Source organism: Pieris napi, chromosome 18, assembly GCF_905475465.1.
Source record: "Pieris napi chromosome 18, ilPieNapi1.2, whole genome shotgun sequence".
NCBI lineage: Eukaryota > Metazoa > Arthropoda > Insecta > Lepidoptera > Pieridae > Pieris > Pieris napi.
In genome coordinates, this window is record NC_062251.1 from 9689667 (window position 1) to 9712745 (window position 23079).

At 34.6% G+C, this 23079-nt stretch overlaps 2 protein-coding genes across 2 annotated transcripts; both read left to right on the forward strand.

Moving 5' to 3' along the window:
- The first annotated feature begins 322 nt into the window (after window positions 1-322).
- Window positions 323-19483, forward strand: LOC125058433 (modular serine protease-like). The gene is made up of 15 exons (XM_047662505.1): window positions 323-488; window positions 5098-5143; window positions 5751-5861; window positions 6506-6568; window positions 7421-7537; window positions 8898-9032; window positions 10061-10241; window positions 10988-11064; window positions 11312-11514; window positions 12112-12321; window positions 15783-15944; window positions 16636-16757; window positions 17453-17629; window positions 18481-18640; window positions 19278-19483. Exons 1-15 carry the CDS (start codon window positions 455-457, stop codon window positions 19469-19471), a joined length of 1992 nt encoding a protein of 663 aa, XP_047518461.1. The 5' UTR covers window positions 323-454; the 3' UTR covers window positions 19472-19483.
- Window positions 19484-20109: 626 nt separating this feature from the next.
- LOC125058664 (adrenodoxin) lies at window positions 20110-21887 on the forward strand. The gene is made up of 3 exons (XM_047662782.1): window positions 20110-20416; window positions 20979-21158; window positions 21357-21887. The coding sequence occupies exons 1-3, from the start codon at window positions 20280-20282 to the stop codon at window positions 21511-21513; spliced, it is 474 nt and encodes a 157-aa protein (XP_047518738.1). The 5' UTR covers window positions 20110-20279; the 3' UTR covers window positions 21514-21887.
- Window positions 21888-23079: the final 1192 nt, after the last annotated feature.

Genomic DNA, 23079 nt, shown 5'->3' on the forward strand with positions numbered 1-23079 from the left:
TGTTTCATGTAAATAAAGTAAAGTAAGTAAAAACTTTAAAACTTTTGAATCAATTTTAAATCTACATTAACACGTTGAATGTTTGTGAGACTTTAACTTATTAACAAAATAAATGATTATTCGACATTTATACACTAACGAAATACTAGCTATTTACCCACTTTCGAAATTCAGCGAAATCAGTTCAATAATTGTTGATATGCATTTAAGATTTTATGAATAATAAAAATAAAAATAAATTATTCAGAATTTGAAGTACTTCACTAAGTTTTATAAAATAATATGAAAGACATTTAAATATCAATATGGTCAATATAAAATTATTGCAACTGGTATCACTGTATAGTACGCTCGGTTTTTCCAAGCAGAGATCTCGTTTCTTGACATTATAATGCTTATTGCTTAGATATCTAGTCAATGTTTGAAATTAATTAGTGTTTTAGGATAGTACACTATGTTTTGGATTTATTTGTGTTGTTTAATATTAGGTAAGTTAGTTTATTGTTTTAATCTTGACGTTATTCTTGGTTCTGTTTTCATCAAACTTAACTATCAAAGTTTTGTTTGTTGAATTGTCAAAATAATATTTTGGTTATACATTAGGTACCTAATTGCCTACTTATTGTAAAACAATTATTATTTTTAGCATTAATTGTAGTATAGTCGTTATTAATGTAGGGATCTCATTTGTTTATCTATATTCTTATGGTGAGATTCAAAAATGATGTGTAATATGAATTGCGTTCGTAAAAAATGTATTGAAATTAGAATACTTAACTTTGACTTACCGATCTCATAGTTCGCGCCAAGTATCATTTCGGAATGTAACATTTAATGTATGATATCATTCAACGAATTGCAGACACATTCATGTGCTTTTAAATAATATTCCTTATATTTCTAAATCTTAGACTTAGACAGTTTCTTTACGAGGTTTTCCCGTACGAGCAAGTGCTAATCTATATATATAAAAATGAAACCCGTTTTCCGTTGTCACGACATAACATGAAAACGGCTTGACCGATTTGGCCAATTCCTTTTTTATAATATTCTTTGAAGTACGAGGATGGTTCTTACGGAGAGAAAAATTTAAAAAATTGAGTGAAAAAGTCTAAAAACAACACTTTTCTATATTCCCATACATAATATTCCTAATAATACTTAAGTCAATTTGAACTATAATAGAATATCATAAAGTTCAAGTGTTAGTGGAGGGTTCCGGGAAGGTAAATTTTTATTTTTTGACATAATGTATTTGTTGTCTTATCAACTTTCTTTTTTTTTCTTAGCTAGACCGGTGTCCCGAATAGCAGAATAAGTATTTTAAAAAAAGAAAGAATCGACTGTTAGGCGGTACGATGTTCGCTAGGCCAGCTAGTTGTGTATAAAAATATCGATTGGTGAAACAATAATGGCTGATTGAATAAAAAATATTTAAGTTTTTTTCATTTATTTATGAATCTGTAATAGCGTTTTAATTGTCGTGGTATGTTAGTGGTAAATTTGTGGTTATTAAAACGTGTTTTCAACATCGACTAACTATCATAACAGGAAAATGCCAAAACCAATTCCTAGAATCATCGATAAGGTTAATTAATAACAATTTTATTTATTTATTATACCGATGGTTTATTCGGTGTTTGAATTATTTGTATTCCTACTTTCTGAATTTCCTTTAATCCAATAAGGCATATTTAACGTAGAACTTTATTTCTTAATACAAAAATGTTTTAATTTACATGAAAAACTTAATATATTAACTAAATTTCTACTCGAGTCGAGATTCTAGTCTACTTGGCTCAAGCCGAACGTCCACCGCCGGCTAAACTAAGTTAGTTTAGCTTAGCTCGCATAGTTGAGCCAGTTTTTCATACATGTGCGTCCACCGCAAACTATGCCAGCTAAGTGGAACTAACATAGTTGTGCGGCCGAATGCCGATCCGTAACTAACTGAGCTAAACTAAGCGCCTCTCACCCCCTTGCCTTACCCCTCTGACGCCTGTCGACATTGTTGTGACAGTAACTCATCAAACTGTTGTCTAGATACACGATAGTACATCTTAAAATTTTCGTCGGCTAGTTCATTAAACAAAATGTCAAATTCGCTACTTGTTTTCCAGGACTGATACTGGATAAGTCATATCCAGTATCCAGTCTTCTTCTCCTATGACGATAGTCCTCCTCTAAAGTGTCGTCATTGCTCGTGTCGTCTTCTAACTCGACGTTCTGGCACAAACTGGCTATCACTAACGTAGTTTTAGCTTATTTATTGGTGGACAGACAACGTAGTTCTAGTTTAGCTTAGCTTAGTTCACTCAGTTTAGTTTTCAGTTAGTTTAGCCGGCGGTGGACGTTCGGCTTTATTCTGATCTTTAATGCCCAAATTATTGTCTCCCAATGCTAAATTGGTTAAACACGCTAATATAACGAATTTTAGACGGTAATTTATTAAATAATTGCTCACCCTCATACTTTATCGACCTCTTCAAATAATTTGTACGCGGCGTCGGCTAAAGAAGCAAACTCGCTCGACGAATATTGCGTGTAGTGAGTTTGTTTTGTTTAAATGATAAGCCAGAGAGGAGAGGATTGGAGACAGTTATTTAAACATTTTTTAATATTTTTGAAGTGAAACTTCTTTAGGCGCATGAGGATAAAATTTTTACGGAACGTCACGAAGATGTGCAGCGTTTTTGGCGAAGAAAAGGGAGAGAGCGATTGAGACCGATTGAGACAGAGTGAGAAGGGCGAATTACGTTATAGAAATTCTATTATAAAATTAAAATTTCGTAAAGAGAATTTATGAAATATTAGTATTTTATATTTTGTGCAAAATAATTTATGGAAATCTCAACTGACGAATTGTAATTTAAAATGCTACGTGTTTTTATTACCGACGAAATTTATTATTTGTTTTAATTTTCGACACTTAATATTTTAATGACAATTAAATTCATTAAATTCCTAACATTTCTTTCCTTTTTTGCCTCCCTCTAAGTCTCGGAAATTTTTAGATTTAATAAATATGAACAAGAGTTAAAAATTAGTTTGCCGAAGAAGTTTCACTTCTGAGTTCTGACATGTGACGCACGCACTTTTTTGTGATATTTCTTTTGTGTTTGACATGTAAATGTTGAGAGTAAGTTTGACCATATGTCAAAGTTTACGATTTGGACATACGACAGTCATTCGCTACGTGTTTTTCTTACCTTAAAGAGTGTCGGTAGTTTTTCTCGCCACGCCTCGCTCAACGAGATTATACGCCGGTCTCGGTCGGAAAATTTTAAATATTTGTAATTATTATGTGGTTGTTGTGATTATTATATTATATAACTATATATAATATAATAATAACAACAACTAGCTAGCAACTAGCTGACCCGGTAAACGTTGTTTTGCCATGTATATTATTTGTAGGAAACATTTTTTATTTCAATAAAAATAACTATCTACTATAATAAAAAAATAGGGGTTGATTGTACAGTGAAAATTAGGGGTTGTATGAATTTTTGTATGCTGTATCATAAAACATTAAAAACAAAAAATTGTCTAAAAAATAAAAAATAAACATTTGGGGTTGACACCCCTTATCACTTAGGTGTTTGAAAGATAGATAGTAGCCGATTCTTAGACTTACTGAATATACATAAAAAAATACATAAGAATCGGTCGAGCCGTTTCGGAGGAGTATGGAAACGAACATTGTGACTCGATAATTTTATATAATAGATAGAATTAGGGTCTGTTTCACAATGTATGGATAAAGTACCAAATTTATGCAACACATTAATTATTTGAAAGATAAATTGTGCTATTTGACATTCATCGGACTCATAACTTATGCTGGACTTTATGTGACGAATAGCGCTATCTGACAGTCGTGAAACGCACCAATAGTGTTTATCCTACCAATAAGTAATAAATAGCTAATTTGGAACTTATGTAGAACTTATCCGTACATTGTGAAACAGACCCTTTATATTGTAGAAAGCCAATCAAATATGATAGCATTTGTTGGAATTCTCGTGGCCTTAACATCACCTTGCAGCCTCCTCTTATCAATTAAAACTCATTTTCCTCATTATTACGTCTTATAATGAGAACTTTGAATCAATTCCCATTTCTAGACTATTATTCAATAATGTTTTAACGGAGCGGGTTTTACCTGCTATCACGGTATGATGTAACATTTACTCCCTTAAAAAATAAGTACCGTTAAACTTTAATACACATGTTATATATCGCAGCGTACACACAAGCTACAGCGTGCGACTCTCATCCCTGAGATCGTAGGTTCGAACCCCGGCTGTACAGCAATGGACTTTCTTTCTATGTCCGCATCTAACACTCGAAGGAAAACTTCGTGGGGAAACCGGCTTGCCTTAGACTCAACAAGTCGACGGCGTGGGTCACAGGAGGCTGATCACCTACCTGCCTAGATTGACAAATGTTCAGTAAACTGCCACTGCGCCACTGATTTATTTTGATTTTTAAACAGAAAGAGTGAACTTTAAAAAGGCGTCTTTGTTTTTAATTTATCAATAATTATTAAATATATTTTCGGACGTTATTCGTATGGGTGTATAGCGAATCGAAGAAACCCTTGTAATGATTGAATTGATGAAATGTATTTCGACTCCCCAATCTGACAATTGGCAGACGACGGCCTTGAGGCGCAGTAAATCTTGAATTTTAAACCCAAGCCAAGCGTGCCTAATCAGTTAGGTCGTGTATTCTCACCCATACAATGATTTATGTGCGCAATTAACTCGAAATAATGACTGTATAACTTAATATTATCTTCAATGCACTCAATAAACAACTATAAATAGCATCTCTAACGCAAGAACTCATCAGTACCAATCTAGTGGATATTATGAAAAAGATACAGGATGTAAATTATTTCGAATTTTTATAAGAATTAGTATAAAAAGTCAATTTTCTTATGAAAACACATAATAAATTATAACTCTGCAGGGGTTGAGCTTAGAGACCTCCCGTAGAACAATTTTGTGCAGCTGATGACCTCATCTATCCCCTAGTTGCGTTTGATCCACGACTTTTTGGCCATATCTAATATATTATTTATATTTTTAGCTACATCAGCACGGATTTACGATAAGGGAATCCTAAACTCATGCAGGTAAATATATTTAATTATTATTACTGGCTTTCGCCAGCGATTCTGTCCGTAAGAATGGGGCAAAATATTCCTGGAATGGAGTCCGAGGACCAGTAGGAGAAGCGTTGGTTGGACAGATGACTGTCCGAGTGATGATCTGGTGTGGATGGAGGGATGGCATTGGATGCAAAGCACGGGGAACCGGTCGCACACACCATACACACACACACCAATATTTAGATCATATTATACCAAATCAATACTTTCTGTGACTCTTCCACGGTCAGCTTCACAAGACACTTTATTTTGCGAGCCGTTAGTACGAGATCCGGCTGCAGGATTAGTGCGTTCATCGGTTATTTGCTAAAAACCCAATTTTTCTGTATATTTATTATTAGGAGAATGTATATCTACCAGTTGCCTATCAAAATTTGGCCGCTATTATTTTTAATGAAATTGCCGTTGGTACTGTGTAAAATCGACCTATTGTTTAAAAAACATACTACCTCAAAGGCCGGCATCGAATCCACTAAATGGGTGCCCATGGGCTGCGATAACTACCCATTTTGGGCCTCCCGTGGGCTGGTTTGATCCACTATACTATAAAAAGCCAAAATTGGTATTTCAGTATTGGCGAGTTCTCGTGCAGTGATGGAGCGTGTATAACCTATGATCAGGCGTGTGACGGGAAATGGGATTGTCTAGATGGCAGCGACGAAATCGCCTGTAATGGATTATCGTATGTATTTTAATCTGCTGAAGTTATACTTCTTTTGGCGCGTTAGGTAAAAATGATTAAATTTTTTGATACAACGTCACAAAAAACCGACACCCTGAAGCTATAGTTAACATTTCAGTATTTTTTATTGGTAGTGTCGTTTTTTCTACAAACGTAGTATAAACATTTTGAAAAGATTTTTATGTTGTTACGCCAAAGAAGTATAACTTCTAACGCGTGTACATAAGTACACACACGTTTTTTTGAACCAAGGCCAAACGGGCAGGAGGCTCATCCGATGTTAAGTGATACCGCCGCCCATGGGCACTTACATTGCCAGAAGGCTGGACTCAGAAAACTGTGACCCGTATAAGGAATAAAAATTTGACAAATTAATTATAAAAAAGCTTTTCTAGATTCTCTAGGATGGCAGATGCTTCTACCCACCCTGGCTACCCATTACCTACCCCGTAATGGGTAGCATTTGATTTCATTATTTAATATAGTTGCCACCGAGAGCTATACAACGATTATAGCGGTCTTACAATTTGTCTGTATGTCTTGTCTTTGATTTGTCTTTAGCATCAAAACAGTCATCACTTTGAGAAATGCTTTAAGTAAAAACGTCGTCTAGCAGCCAATATATAAATAATTGTATATTCCAGACCTGACTTCAATGCTGACGATTTAATTTTACATCGCACTCGGAGACAGTCGACATCATGTAGGTGAGTCTTCGTCAGTCACACACATATATATATATATATATGTCCTGTTCACACGTCTTACATACAACAAAAAATATGTAATAATGTAAAACATTCTTGTTTCCACTTGAACACCCGAAAAATTTAATCAAAATCTGTCCAGCCGTTTAGGAGTGCATAGGAGATTTATACCAGCTGTTTATTTGCTGTTTAGATAAATAACCTAGTCACCGACTGCAGCATCACCCAAGCGCATACAAAAAAATCATTCAAATCGGTCCAGCGATTTAAGAGGAGTTCAGTGACATACACACGTACCGTATAATTATATATATAAAGATATTTGGAGTTTTTTTTTAATAATTACTGAAGAAAATATATTAATTATGTGAATTGTGGTCCCATCCGCAAGACAGTCTCAACCTGTACAAAATGACCCCGAAATTTAATTAAACAGAGGCTCTCAAAGGGACATATTCTTTAACGTGACAACGTCTAATAAATCAATGCCCGTTACGCCCATTGTCCCGTTACGCTCATTGTACGCTTGCGCTGCATCTATCTCTCTTCAACTCGATTGGCCTATGTGTCCGAGGATTCACTCCTTTCTATCCATACAAAATAGTGATATTTCAATAAGAATGAATTAATTTTATTAATAAAATATATAATATGGAATCATTTCATTAATGATTATTTTATGACCTTGTTACGTTAAACTAAACGGACGATCCGTAAACCGGTTTTACAGAAGAATTGTTGAGTTAGTACATTAGTTTTGGAGTGTATCAAAACTCTAGGAGGAATACGTCATTCTCCATAAGCCCATAAAGTTTCTCGTACACGAAATATAAATAAAATAAACAATTCCAGACGGAATCAATGGCAGTGTCGTGACGGGACCTGTATAGGCCTGGATGGAAAGTGTGATGGTGTCACCGACTGTCCAGATGGAAGCGACGAGACCTTCCCGCTGTGTAGGAATACTCCGTAAGTACTAAAGTTTTTGGACTAAGAAACGATGCACCTTGTTCGAAGCTAAGTGTCAACTGTCTTCAATGGCTTTTTTAATGTAATAGAAAGCAAACGGTTAAGTGATACCACCTTATACCTTTTTTGTTTTTTGGAGTTTACTCCTTAAGAAACGATTTGAGTTATAAGGCCCGGTACGGAAATTTTATGAGGAGTAAAATCAAGTGTAACACGAAAAGTTGAGGCGTTATGTAGAAACTTTTGACAGCCACGTTACAACATTGTCAGTGTTGACAGGTGTAAAAAATAAAAGTAGATTGTCTAGCGTGCCATAGAGTTTTGTCAATAGTAATGGTCAGTGAAATTAAAACTAAAAAGATTGTTCATTCTTATTCTTCTCTTACTATAAAGGTAACTTTGGTCACAGAAAGAAAATCCTATTTGGGCATAGATGATGTAGGTACGTTTTATTACTACTACAAACATTTATATTATAAAAACATATATTCTTACCACCTTTAGTATGAAAATATGGTCGACAGCCACAGAACATTATCGCCATTTTATCGTTCGTAAGGAGTAAACTCCAATCGTGCGTCGTAGCTGACACAAACACACTTTTTTATAATATACAATTTATTTATTGTATTAAAATACTAATATTGTTTACAGTATTTACAATCTTCTTAACCTATATAGTAATAATAATAATTAAAAAAATATAAATAGAACAAATTTAAACAGTTTGGACTCTGTGGCAGTGTACCAGTAACCTGTTTTTTAAAAAGCCTTCTGGCAATGTGAGTTGTCCATGAGCGGCGGTATCACTTATCATCGGATGAGCCTCCTGCCCGTTTGCCCCCTTTTCTATAAAAAACCTAAGTAATACCTAATTCGACTGTGTTATGGTGTGAATGTAAATGAAATGATATGTTAAATAAATGAAGAAAAAAAATGTGTGCGTGTACTAGGTGTACACACGTAAGAAGTGAAACTTCTTTATGACCTTATTTTTCGAAAAATGATCTACTATATGCAACTTTACAGAAATTGGTTAAATAAAGTTTAACAAAAGGCTTTTATTATCATAGACATGAATACAAATACAATTATTTCATTTTAACTTATTACTGTACTACTATGTAGTACTAAGATTATTACAAAATTTCATTAATTGTAATAGAATTATTAGTATTACTATCATTGTTATCGTTATTATATATTTTTGTTACTAAAGGTTTCGAATCTCTTTGGATCAACCGTGGTAGGGACAAGAAAAAGATGGCGCGTAACGAAAAAATGTTACACTAAATTTGTTTCCAACCCCGATAAAGAAGTTTCACTTCAATAATTACAAGATTTCCTATGAAAATTTCAGATGTCAGAGCAACTGGTTCCGTTGTACGTACGGCGCGTGCGTGGACGGCACAGCTCCGTGTAACGGAGTGAAGGAATGCGCAGACGACTCCGACGAACTGCTGCCACGGTGTCGGAATGAGACTGAAGAGATTCGGTATGCACTTGATGAACTTCTTAATATTCTATTCTCTGAAGATGACAGCCCTGCGATTCTGTAACTCACTTTTCTGAAAAGGTGGGAGCTTGTAGTTTATTGTTTATCAGAATGCCAAATCATAAAATGACTGCTTCACGACTGATTTGAGAGCTACCGCCGACGCGAAAACCGCTGTGTGAGTTCGAAAAGTGAGTTACAGAATCGCAGGGCTGGTCTTTGGCTTTCCCAATTATGTTAGATTCCGCTCAGGTCCTCCATCTCCATCTTCACTAAAATTGAATTCTTTATTTATTTCCCACATAATTATGTTAAATATCCATCCAATAATACCTACCTATAATTATACAATTAAGATAGATATTACCTATTATAGATCTTTTAACTAATAACATAGCAAACAGCTCTTGTATACTCTAGTGTACAAAGAAATAGGTCCACTTGGATTGAAATCTTATTTATTATATGAATCGCTCGCGTGGGTGGGGCCACGATAACAACCCTAACTGAAGTAATCGTCCCTTTGTCTCAAATTGTGTTTAGTAATAATAATATCGCCCTAGAGAGCGTTCAAGTATTACGTAACGAATTTGGGGGGGGGGGGTCCTTTTGTAAAACGTTACGATGCGGGGCGGGGATTGAATTACGCGTTATTGTTAATAATGTTTTCGACTTTCCAGTACTTTACACCACATAATGGTAACTTTTACGTATAAAGAGTCACTTTGGTGGTCACGAAACGTTTTACTATTGGGTAGGCGTTACGGCGCGTTACATGGGGGGGGGGGTAATAATCTCCAAAAATTGCGTGACGTAATACTTGAACGCTCCCCTAACACCTACAACATACATGAAACAATGGCTCATAAAATCACTTTACACTTAAACACATTGATATTTTTATGTCATTATTGCATTCTGCCACTCTCTTCCATGTGTCAGCTGTTTCCTTGATCTGGTCTATCCATCTTCTAAATTGGGAACCAGTTGAGTACTTCTGTATGTAAAAGTGTCCATATACCTTTCAGAGGCCAATTCCGATGCGACGACGGGCAGCTGATACCCGCGGCTGATCACTGCGACGGCACGGCCAACTGCAACGACGGCTCGGACGAGACCGTGCGCAGCTGTGCGGGTAACAAGTGCCCCGGGTACGCTTTTCAATGCGCGTATGGCGCTTGTGTCGATGAGGGATCAAATTGTGACGGGGTAAGGATTTTGATACTTTTTAGTGCATCAAGGTTTAAGTGAAAGTTTTGAGTGACTAAGGATTTTACATTGGTCGGGAACGCCCAAAAATCCTGTATTTCTTTTAAAGTGTTCTGTGAATTATGGCCAGAGGTTAGTGCGTCAAAGTTTGAGTGAACGTTCTAGGGTGCCTAAAGATTTTGATACTTGCAATTAAATTTTTGGTTACTGAGTGAAAAGGTTCTTTAAATTAGGAATCACAGTTTTTTTACTAAAAGTAAGTTTCACAGATTGATTAGTAGAATTTGGAATGAAGGATTTTGATACTTTTGCTAAGAGGGTAATTATTAAGATCCCGTAAATAAGCATAAATCATAACTATTATCATAATAGTCGTTTATTAAGGGGAGGTTCTTTACTAAATATAAAAGCTGACCCTGACCCTGAGGTAAACATTGCTTTACCATATAAATTCTTTCTATTCAATATTTTTTTCATATCAAATCATTTAATAAACCTACCATAATACATAAAAAATACCTAAAATCGCTCTAAAGCCTTCTCGAAAGAGTTTAAATACACTAGCGGACCCGACAGTCTACTATACAATTATACTCGAATCCACTTTAATACTCACAATTCCACCAAAATTGGTCCAGCCGTTTGGGGGAGTTTAATAAAAGACACGAACGCTAAATATAAAAATGATCTCTTACGAAAATCTTAAACTATTGGAGCAATATTTTATAATCAGGCCCAAATTACAGGTACAGCAGTGTGCGGACGGCTCTGACGAATCGGATGAATTGTGCAATAGAATCGCCGCTCCCACAACGAGACCTCCGTACGTACAGACAATTTTAAGGCAATAGTGTAACAATAGAATATTTCTGATTAGTAATATTAAATACACTTGCTTAGTTAAGTAACAACCCTTGGTTGGTATAGGTCGCACATAGAAAGTACATTGATGCATAGTCGGGGATCGAACCTACGACCTCAGGGACGAGGTCGCACGCTGAAGCAACTACTGCAATTTTTTTTGAAATACCCACATTTTTTTTCAAGTAGATTTTTATATAATATTTCAGGATGGGTACCGGAAATTGCATAGTCCCACCTTCCCCCCCTAACGGGGTATACTCAGTGGTGGGGCAGCCTTCGGCTCGTCCAGGCCAACGGTTCAAAGCTCTCAACCTCAACGTTACCTGCAATTGGGGCTTCCGGGTCAAAGGGAAGAGCACCGTGCTCTGCTTCGATGGTTCGTGGGCTGATGACCTCCCGGAGTGTATTCGTAAGTAGAAAATGTTTGGATTTTTATATTTATTGTAATTTTATAATTGAGTAATTTAAAAAAAAAGGGTGCGTGTACTTATGTACCCGCGTAAGAAGTTATACTTCTTTGGCATTATAAAAAATAGTTTTTGATTGCATGCAAATAATTAATTACAATTAAATAATCAAAGACTGGAAAAGGAGTCATTATAGTCAATAAAGTTCAGTTTACATTTGAATAATTAAATAAATAAATATTTATTATTATTCTCTTACATTAAGTGTAACATAAATTCTATTATTATTCGAATGTTGTTTTTAAATTATGTCCAATGCCGTAGCATCTTCCGTGGGCAACTTCATTCTGTTAATTTTGTGTCACGGTGCGCGCGCATCGTAAAATTTCACTCTCATCAATTTTTCATAACGCGCTTAAAGAAGTATAACTTCAAAAATATCACTTTTAGTGCACAATCAGTTAAATTGTATATAATTTGTTTGGTTTTATACAAATGTATCAAAAACAGACACAGAAATGTATCCCCCACTTTTGGTAATGTCTCTCGATTGTTTAGTTTTTAATACAATAATAATATTATTTTCTTGTTAATTTCAGAGTTTTGCCGTCTCAACCCCCACGAGAGCGTGGAATATCGCTGCGTATTATCTGGAGAGCAGGAGGGCACCAAGCCCTGCACCCTATACGAACCGTCGGGCACCGTCGTACGTCCCGAATGCCGGAAACCAAACTACTATTCGCCCTCCGTCTTGCCCCTCATGCGGTGCATCGAAGGAAGCTGGGACACCATCGTCCTCTGCCAACCAGGTTTGGCCAAAAATGGAACTAATATCACTGTCATTATCGGGGACAAGATCGAATTGTACGTTTCGAGCTTTCTGTATGCGAGTGCGTTTCAAAATAGTGGGGATAAGTCACAGAATAGTGGTCAAAATTCACTGAATATGGGTCATAATTCAGTGAATAGTGGTTATAATTCAGTGAATACTGGTCACAATTCACTGAATAGTGGTGACAATTCAGTAAATAGTGGTCCTAATTCAATAAATAGTGGTCACAATTCAGTGAATAGTGGTACTAATTCAGTGAATAGTGGTCATTATTCAGTGAATACTGGTCACAATTCAGTGAATAGTCTTGACAATGCAGTGAATAGTGGTCACAATTCACAAAGTAGTTGGGCGTTCCCGACCGATGTAATTACCCCAATACAAAACACAAGTTACACGTTAAGTAACACAAATATTACAAATCAAAATGACGGGCAAAACAGTATAGTCACTAATAATAAACCTAATGACTTAGAAAGCACAAAGCGAGGGCCGGATTATGACATAGATTATGCTGATTGGAGAATGGGGTCGTCAAAAAAAAAAGATAAAAATAATAAAATTAAAATATCTTTGAGCTCAAATTATTCTGATGTGTATGTACATGCGCCGGAGTCGGCAATTGTGTTTATTTAAAATCAAGCTGAAAACATAACGTACTACACATAAATACTCACACATTAAATGATATATTTTCTAAATAATTATTTTTAAAAAACAGCCGAAGTGTGGCCAACGTCAAAATTGTTTTGGATTTTGACGTACGAAAGTTTCTGTAATGTCTGATTTCGCTATAGATGGTGCCAAATATGGGAAAGTAAATAAATTTACAATAAACGGGTAAAACAAGAAAATACTGTAAGCTTATTTGTTCCTATAATGATTGCTGTGTTCCTAATTAATACTCTTTCCTTATTTACGTTTACGTTTTGGCGGGAATTCTCCATTTGACACCTGTCATGGTTTTGTGATATCTGTAAAGTTGTGTAAACCAAGATTTGCCATAACTACACAACGTTTACCGTAGACAATATTTTTGTTAAGTTGGTGCTCTGTTTAACGGGGACAGTAAATGTCGACTTCGGGTAAGATTAAGAATCCAAACAACGAGAACTCTCGTTTATCAAATTCCTAAAAATTTTTGACGTGTAGGAGTCAGACATAGCGTGAGGTCTTGACTATGAATCTTAGCTTTAGCGTATCTGCGTTTCTCTCACATCATTTTTGTTAATAGCTAAATAGGATCTTTTCTAGAAATCGAACCTTGACTAGTTTTATATTCAAAAATGTATTTAAATATTTTTTTATTGACAACGTCGAACAAAACGATGAACACCGGCGGCAGGCACGAATAAGGATGACTCATTGTCCTGTTACACTCATTGTACGCATCTATCTCTCTTCCACTCGATTGGTCTATGCGTCCGAGGATTCATTCCTTCTTTGTATCCAAACAAAATAGTGATAATTCAATAAAAATGAATCAATTTTACTAATATAAGTATGCAATCATTTAATTATGACGTTGTCACGTTAAACTATCGTCCGTAAACCGACTTTACAGACAGACATTTTTTTTACCAAACATGCTACCTCAGAATGTTCGAAAATAAGTCTTAAGAAGTTGCAGCTATGCCAAATTACCTTTTTTGTTAAGTTGACAACACTGGTTTATAGTTATAGTTCCTAAGCAATTATCTTGATATATAATAATTATATATAGTATATAATCATATTGGTGACAATTAAATGTCTATAATAAACAACTGTTATTTCGCATAACAATGGCGGTTGTCATTCCGACAGACTACAAGAATATAGATTTAGTTTAAATTGACGTGTCATTTTCGAATGTCAACTTTGACAATTTGGTAATCTTGCTCCATATTAGAATTATGGCGCCAAATTCAAAATTTAGCAATATCTACTCATTTTAAGATACATATACCAAAGAGAAATCCATAAAATGGACAATCTAATTGAATTTAACTAAAGTACTCTTTCGTCTCCTTCTCATTGTGATTACGCTTTGAGAAGAGACAATTAATTAATTAAGTTTTCTACTGTATATACATTTTGTAAAAAAATATTTTTGAACTTTATATACGCAAAACAAGTTTCTTCTGTCAAACACTTCTGGAAAAATCCAGGTATATAATGATACTTTAAGACAAAAATTTATGTATTAATAGGATGGATGATAATAAAATATTTTTATTTATTTATTTTTTGTTTTATTTACCCTATCCTCCATCCTCTTAATGCTATTAATAGATGTATAGCTACAAAAGCGAAAAAACGTGTGGCAATCGGGGACTGCCGCGGTATAGCTATTGCATAGCATTTTTTATCAACTTATGCAATTATAATTATTTATTTATGCAGTATTTTTTTTCTTTGATATTAATTAAATCTACCACTCTACCAGACACAGACTGACACGCCTATATTATTGTCTGTCTCACTCTAACGCGTACCGGCTGCACCGGCCGCGCTTACGCTACGTCACCGATCTCGTCAGAGAGATGTGAATACGCAGTATGCGTTCTGTCCCGCTTTAACGCGTATCGGCCGCACCTATATTACGTCATCGTGTGTTAGGTTTATTTTCGTTACGGAATTTCTTGAATCGGTCGCCGCGCTCAAAGCCCGCGATAAAATCTATGCAATAGCTTCAAAACATTTTCACAAAGAAGTCAATTGTCATATTTTTTAACGCTTATAAAATACAGATTACGTCAACGCGATGAATCTAACAATATATGTGTTGGCCTAGTGGCTTCAGCGTCTTACTCTCATGCCTGATGTCGTCGGTTTGCTTCCCGGCTGCATTAATGGACTTTCTCTCTACATATATGCACATTTAACACTCGCTCGAACGGTGAAGGAAAACATCTAACGCTTGCCCATAGACCCAAAAAGTCGACGGCGTGTTAGGCACAGGAGGCTGATCACTTACTTGTCTATTAGGTTGACAAATGATCTTGAAACAGATTCAGAAAAATGAGGCCCAGACCTAAAAAAGTAGTGCCACTGATTTATTTATTTTTTATTCTATATATAATATAATAGTATGTATATACTATGACAGTTTTGCCAGCTTGATAGAATTCATTATATCGCAGGATTAAGTGAAAGACAGTATCAAAGTTCAATGAGTAAATTGGCTGAATACGAATGAATATTGACGACTCATTGGTCTAGTGGTTAATACCCCTGACTCCGAAACCATGGGTCCCGGGTTCGATCCCCGGCTGAGACGAACATCGATGTGATGAGCATTTGGTGTTGTGCTTAGGTCTTGGGTGTTTAAATATGTATTTATATGTCTATATCTATAATATGTATGTATATCCGTTGCCTAGTACCCATAACACAAGCTTCACCAGCTTAGCATGGGACCAGGTCAATTGTCTTTAAAAAAAAAAAATCTTCCAGAGTGTGGTACTGCCACTCCTACTGGGGTGGAATTGGCGATTGGTGGTTTGCCGGCTGAACGTGGTGAGCTTCCGTGGCATGCAGGCATTTTCAGCAAACACTACACTCCATACAAGCAGATTTGCGGTGGCTCCTTGGTGAGCACCACCGTTATTATTTCTGGTAAGTCAAGCCCATAGAAGCTGAAAATATTATTTTATTATCTTATCAATATAATATAATATGTAATATAAAATAATATGCACTCTGCATATTAGTTTAACAGCTGATTTTCTTATTTCATGTATAAGTTCATAGATTATGATACATAAGGAGTCACTTAAAACTATTTTACATTTTTTCTATTCCAAATTTTGATTAATTTTCAAACATTATTAGAAGCCATAAAGTTTAATATTTTATGTAATATGAATGCACCTAGTGTTACATATTAATATAAAATATAAATATTGTATTAGAATTTAGATTTACAGTTACATCTGTGAATTTAGAAATACATACATAGTAATATATAAGAATGTCGGCTGAGTTTCATCATCGGACGTCAAGGCAGAATACAAAATACCATCCGTATCACCTCGACGTCCGTCGTTCCACAACTGAGCGTTTTTAAGGCAGTTTTTTCCGTGCACCACTACTATGTGGAACCAGCTGCCCACTGAAGTATTTCCGAACCAATTTCACTTAGGGTCCTTCAAGAAAAGAGCGTCTTTAAAAGCCGGCAACGCACTTGCGAGCCTTCTGGAAATGTGAGAGGCCATGGATGGCGCTATTACTTTAACATCACGTGATCGTCCTGCCCGTTAAAATAAAATAAATAAATAAATCTATGATATGTTAATTGTCATTTCAGCTGCTCACTGTTTCTGGGACGACCTGTCAAAGAAGCAGCCAGCCAATAAATACGCCGTCGCAGTTGGAAAGCTGTATCGGCCATGGAATGATAAAATGGATAAAGACGCCCAGAAATCTGATGTAAGGATTTATAGGAGTTAGTTATTGTTAGATTAGATAACCCCAGAAAAATAATTTAATTTTGGTTTGTTTGTAATAATAATAATGGCGATGGGTCTCATTCTCGAAGACTGACTATCTCACTTTTTATCTGACATATGTCACCGCAGCCTCCAACCCAAAGATTGTAGACTATTCCTTTTTGTTTTCTCACGATATTTCTAATTCAGACTAAATGCGCCATATTTTTATGTCACACAATGTTAGCACATTACATTGCAATAATTTTCGAAAATCATTTATAATAATTTTGTACATGGCAACAGTTTAAAAAATACGAAAGCTTGTTTTGAATTTATACTTCTTTTGGCGTGTTAGGGAAAATTTGAGAGAGAAATTTTTACGATGAGCGCGCACAAAGTACCGATAAAAAATGTCAATTTCTTTAATTATGTAGAATTTTTTTGTTGTGATATTTAAATATACTTTATTTAACTAGTTAATGCGTTATAATAAAACTATCAACTTTGTATTAAATACCTTTTTTCTATTGATAGTGTCGTTTTTTCTACAAACGTAGGATACAAAAGATTTTTATCTTGTTGCACCAAAGAAGTATAACTTCTAACGCGTGTACATAAGTACACAGTAAACACACGTTTTTTTTATTGTTTCCTATAATATCCGTTGAAGAGGTTCTATATTTTTATTTCCAGGTCCGATCGATAGAAATACCGGTCCGCTTCCAGGGTTCGGCTGCCAACTTCCAAGAAGACATTGCCATCGTGATACTGACTGTATCTATTCAGTATAGGACCTACGTGAGACCTGTCTGCCTAAGTTTTGACTATAATTTCGATAAGCGGCAGCTCAGTGACGGGAAACTTGGAAAGGTGATATATTAAAGTTTACCACATAATATAATGCTATACTATATATGTTAGACGGCTCATTGGTCTAGTGGTACCCCTGACTGCGAATCCATGGGTCCCGGGTTCGATCCCCGGCTGAGACGAACATCGATGTGATGAGCATTTGGTGTTGTGTTTAGGTCTTGGGTGTTTAAATATGTATTTATATGTCTATCTATCTATACTATGTAAAAATATAATATGTATTTATATCCGTTGCCTAGTACCCATAACACAAGCTTCACCAGTTTAACATGGGACTAGGTCAATTGGTGTGAAATGGTCAATCAAAAAAAAAAAAAAAGTATATGGTACAGGTTATATTAGTTACTAGCGGACCCGACAGACGTTGCCCTGTACACATGTTAATTACAAAATTTCAAACTTGTAAATAATTCTCGAATCCACTTAAAAACTCATCAAAATCGGTCCACCCATTTATTGCTTTGTCGGAAAAGATTCAATCGTCTTGGCCGTGTTAAAAACACATCAACCAATCAATTTCAAAACCTCTAATTGTCAAATTTTCAATCATACTTAACCATAGATAACATTACGTTTAGCTGTCAGTTGCGTTTTGTTATACCATTTTTAACAAATGAATGTTTTGACTGATAAATTTTTCGCTTTTCTGTATGTTGCGTTTTATTATACCACGTTTTTTATGTTACGTCCCACATATAAAAAGTATCACCTGGTTCTAAGCTACCTCCCCACCAATATTCAGCCAAATCGGTTCTGCCGTTCTTGATTTAAAATAGTGTAATAAGCACGACTTTCATTTATATATATAGATTTATTGACATTAGCAAATATTTTTCTTATTCCTTCAGATCGCTGGCTGGGGACTCACAGGTGAAAACGGCAAGCCATCCCCAACCCTCCAGGTGGTACAGTTGCCTTACGTGGATTTGAATAGGTGCATCGCTGCATCTCCGCCTGGATTTAGAGAGTATATTAGCAGTGACAAATTCTGCGCCGGATATACTAATGGTGAGTATGCCCATAGCCCATTCATGTTTCTCCATACATATTGATGTAGGGGTTTTCTGACATTGTATGTTGTATATATGGTTTTTAACCGAGTTGTGCCCCATGGCCCATGCCCCCACTAATATCATAAATAGCGATGTAGTAATTTTCTATTGCAAGTTTTGTTTTTGGTATAAGATTCGAGCTCTAAGTTCTATCCCATGGCCCACTAATTATATTGTTCTTTATAAATAATGCTTTACTTATGATTACATTGCAAATTTTGTTCCTCGTATGTGATTGAATTCTGCCCCATGGCCCATACCTCATGCTATAATTCATCATTATGCACGAGACCGTTGAATTCCATAGAATTATTATAGAACTAGCAAACCTGGCGAACTCCGTTTCGCCACCAGATGGCTTCGTTTTATGTAACATTTCGTTTGGTGATCCCGCTTTTCTGTTGAGATTTTTCCTGAATTTTCTAATAAACCTCACGGAGCCTGAGACCTTTCCAAAAAATGCAAAACCGTGGAAATCGGTTCGTGCGTTCTGGAGTTATAGCGTCAGGAAGGAAAACCCGACTTATTTTTATATAGTAGATATAGATTAATTGATTTTTAATTTCTATTCTATAGTCTCTGTTCTCACGCAGGAACTACTCTCTGCAAGGGAGACAGTGGCGGTGGACTGGCCTTCCCCGACTGGGAAATGGGAGTTGAACGGTTTTATCTCCGAGGGATTGTATCAACTGCGCCGACTAACGAAGACCTCTGTAACGCACGCACTTACGTCACATTCACACAGATTATCAAACACGAACATTTTATTAAGGAGTTTTTACAATAAATCTATTTTTATGACGTTTTTCTTTTATTCAGCCAGACAATATGGCTATGAAAACGATTCAGTATGTCCTATTTTTAAACAGTGGAAAAGCACACGCGATGTAGTGTGATTACTCATGGGCAAAATGTTCGAAATCTCATGTTTTTAACTTTTAAGTACACAGGTTGGGTAAAAAAATAAAAAATCTCTCTCTTTTAATTTACGAATACCATAATGCAAATAAAACACATAGTTAAGAACTACAGTGTTCAAAAGCTTGTAATCAGAAATTGTACCTAGTGATATCGAGTGGCGGATAAATACTGACTTGTTAAATACGGCAAATAATGAATATCCGCAAAAATACATTTAATTTATGGTTATATTATGTTTGGTTTTTAAACAAACAGTGTATTAAAAACCTAACTACGCACAGATTAGGTAGCACAGTAAGAGTATAGCAATGTCAAAATTTAAATTCTATTTTTTACGAATTTAGTATGATATAGTACTTGTATTTATTATGATTTATTTTAAAATTTACGACTCAACACATGAAATTACATAAAAGAAACATTATAAAAAACTAAAAGTTAACCACAGACCATTGGCACAACTGTCACTCATTACGAAACGTGTCATTGTTTATGCTTTACCTGTAATTTGTCAATGTCGTTATCAGCAGTAAGAATCGCCAAATGTTATAAAAAATTAGGATTCATAAATTCAAGGTCAAGTCGATTTTGAGATTTGATAATTATAATATATAATGTGTAGCTAACGGTATCTTGTTGTGTCTAAGTGAATTTGTAGCGAAAAACATTTCAAAATGTTTAGACATTTATTAAGGACTATGGCAAAGTCGAAAGTGGTTTCGACTAGATTTAACGGTAAATTATTAAGTTTAGGCAATTACAGAAGTATTGTGCCTTTATCAACGACTCGACTTCACTTGCAAGAAGATAAGTAAGTAGATAAATAATCTTAAGTCCCTATATTATATTACAAATTTCTCTTCCACTCTGTCGCTGTATTTTAACACAACACTTAAGTAATGTAAATTTTCAAAACCACTTGCTGAAACCTGCTGAGCTACTTGTCTTATTAACTTATATAAGTTATGGTAGTACCTCTTCAAAATTTTTTGTTATTCACTGAGCAATATTGGGGTTATTTCAAATAGACTTCACAAAGATATATTTATACAGAAACAATACAATTGACATAATTAAATGAAAAGGAGGGCAACTGGGCGATCTCTTCTAAAATGATATAGATATTATAGAATGATAAATTAATTGTAATGAAGATGTGAGAAAATAGCACATAGTTGTCTTATAATTGAAATATGGCAATATCTAAAATAAATTAGGCTTTAAATTGTTTGCATGTAAATAACGTTTTTGTCATCCTAATTTCCAACATGATGCTTGATTTTAAGTAAACAATATTTATATTAATAGTTTTTAAATTATAATAGGAACATTAAAGTACAATTATTAAGTATTTTATATTAAACCATTTTCAGGATAAAAGTAACATTTGTAATGCCAGATGGACGGAGTCTGGAGGCTGATGGTAAAGTTGGCGACAGTCTTCTTGATGTAGTGGTGAACAATGACCTTGATATTGATGGGTATGGAGCATGTGAGGGAACTGTGACTTGCTCAACATGTCATGTTGTGCTTAAGCAAGAAGATTATGACAAGTATGTTTATTTAATAAATCCCATTCTGATATTAAATTTTAGTGGATAATTGTTTTTAAATATTAAGGAAATTGATTGTAATTGGATCTTCCTGCATCAAAATTAGTCGTTTTATGGATTTAATTTTTTCTGGTTTTCAATAGACACAATAATGTTCTATTATTGAATTTTAACTCACTTATTATTCTTATTTATCAGGCTACCAGACGACGCTTGTGATGAGGAACGTGACATGCTTGATCTGGCCTATGGTCTCACAGACACTTCAAGACTTGGCTGCCAGATTACCTTAACTAAAGATTTGGACGGTTTGGTAGTGAAAGTCCCAGCAGGAACATATGATGCACGCAGTTGATATATTACGATTGTATTGGGACTGTGGCGGGCACATTTGCATCTGTTGTATTTATTTTTTATTCTAAGTAGGTGATAGTTTCTGTGCCGACGAACCCAAAAATTTATTTATGTTTAAACATATCTGTTCTTTAAAAAGAAATTGAAAAATTAGGTGCAGAAGTGTGTCTGTTTCATGCCTATTAAATAGCAAATTAGAGAAGGGCATTTCAAAGAAGAATGAATTATTCATTATTATACTATCGGTGTGAATTCATCTTTAAAAAAACTGTCTTAGATACTTAACTCAAATCAGTCTCAGTGTAAGGAGAATGTTAAGTGGACAAATTAAACTAAAGTTTAATTGAAAATTAACATTCCTAAACTATAAATCTCGAAATCGAGTTTTATATGAAAATTCCCAATTATTTATGTATTAATAAAATCTCCAATATGTGTTCACAATTTTCATAACTAATAATTTTATTATTGAGATACTTGAAATTAAATCATTAATTTCTTTTGACACAATATTTTTTAATCTGTGATTAGCTTTCAGGATATTGAATTCTGATAATAATTATGATCATTATTGACACTTAGCAACATTATATTTTTCATTCCTGTGATATCAATTGACAAATCGTAAAACATGGATGATTTTCTTCAAGAATTTATTTTTTTTTCTTTACCTATGTATTATATATATGTATATTTATATCGTGAACTGATCTTGGAGTTGTTTATCTTCAATAAAAGGCCAATTTCAGTTGAGCATTATAAATAAGACATCTCAGTGAACTATTCTGTGATTGGGCCACGACATATTCTTTTGTCTTTGGAATTTCACAAACTTGACTTGTTTAAAAAGTCGGCCACTAGATGGCGCTGATCAGTTTACCAGTGTTACGTAAAGATGTCGTTAGTATAAGAGTTAATATTCATAAACGTTATTCATTTGTTTTTAGTCTTTTTTTGTATTTTATTGAAATTTTTGTTGGACGTCGATGATAACCTGTAATTTTTATAGTACTTCAAGTATTGTATGAGATATTTATTCTTTGAATTGTCTTCCTAACACAAAAATCTTTGTTATTGCGCATAATTTATTAGTTAAAATAATATATGAAATATTTAGAAGATTTTAATAAATTACTTTTCATAATAAATTTTTTATTTACCGACTTCAAAAATGTTACCTGAATATTGAAGCAATTGGATAATATTTGATTATAATGGTCATTTTAGGCTTTCCAATGTATATTGCACCATATGTTTTTAACTGACACCAAAAAAGGTGCTCAATTCGTCGCAATTTTTTTTACCGACATCAAAGTCCTCTGACGGTTATCATGACCTCTGATATTGATGGAATTGGATAAGATTTGAGTATGGTCTATTTAAACTTCCAAGCATTTATTAAATTTTGTTATTCACAGATTTCTCGGAAACTAAAAGTTTTGTTAATCCATGATATAAATGACATAATCTACGGAAGACTTGAGGTAATATTCTGAAGCAAGACAAGTGTAACTCCCGTATTTCAATACGTGTTAGATCTTGACCTACGAGTCAAAATTAGGGCGTA

What these genes read in the sequence shown, in the direction of transcription:
- LOC125058433 (XM_047662505.1), top strand. Translation starts at nt 455, where the DNA reads ATGTTTTGGATTTATTTGTGTTGTTTAATATTAG. An exon ending in ATCGCCTGTAATGGATTATC is followed by an intron (nt 5,862 to 6,505) that starts GTATGTATTTTA and finishes TGTATATTCCAG; the next exon opens with ACCTGACTTCAATGCTGACG. An exon ending in GTGACGGGAAACTTGGAAAG is followed by an intron (nt 17,630 to 18,480) that starts GTGATATATTAA and finishes TTATTCCTTCAG; the next exon opens with ATCGCTGGCTGGGGACTCAC.
- LOC125058664 (XM_047662782.1), top strand. Translation starts at nt 20,280, where the DNA reads ATGTTTAGACATTTATTAAGGACTATGGCAAAGTCGAAAGTGGTTTCG. An exon ending in CTTCACTTGCAAGAAGATAA is followed by an intron (nt 20,417 to 20,978) that starts GTAAGTAGATAA and finishes AACCATTTTCAG; the next exon opens with GATAAAAGTAACATTTGTAA. An exon ending in AAGCAAGAAGATTATGACAA is followed by an intron (nt 21,159 to 21,356) that starts GTATGTTTATTT and finishes CTTATTTATCAG; the next exon opens with GCTACCAGACGACGCTTGTG.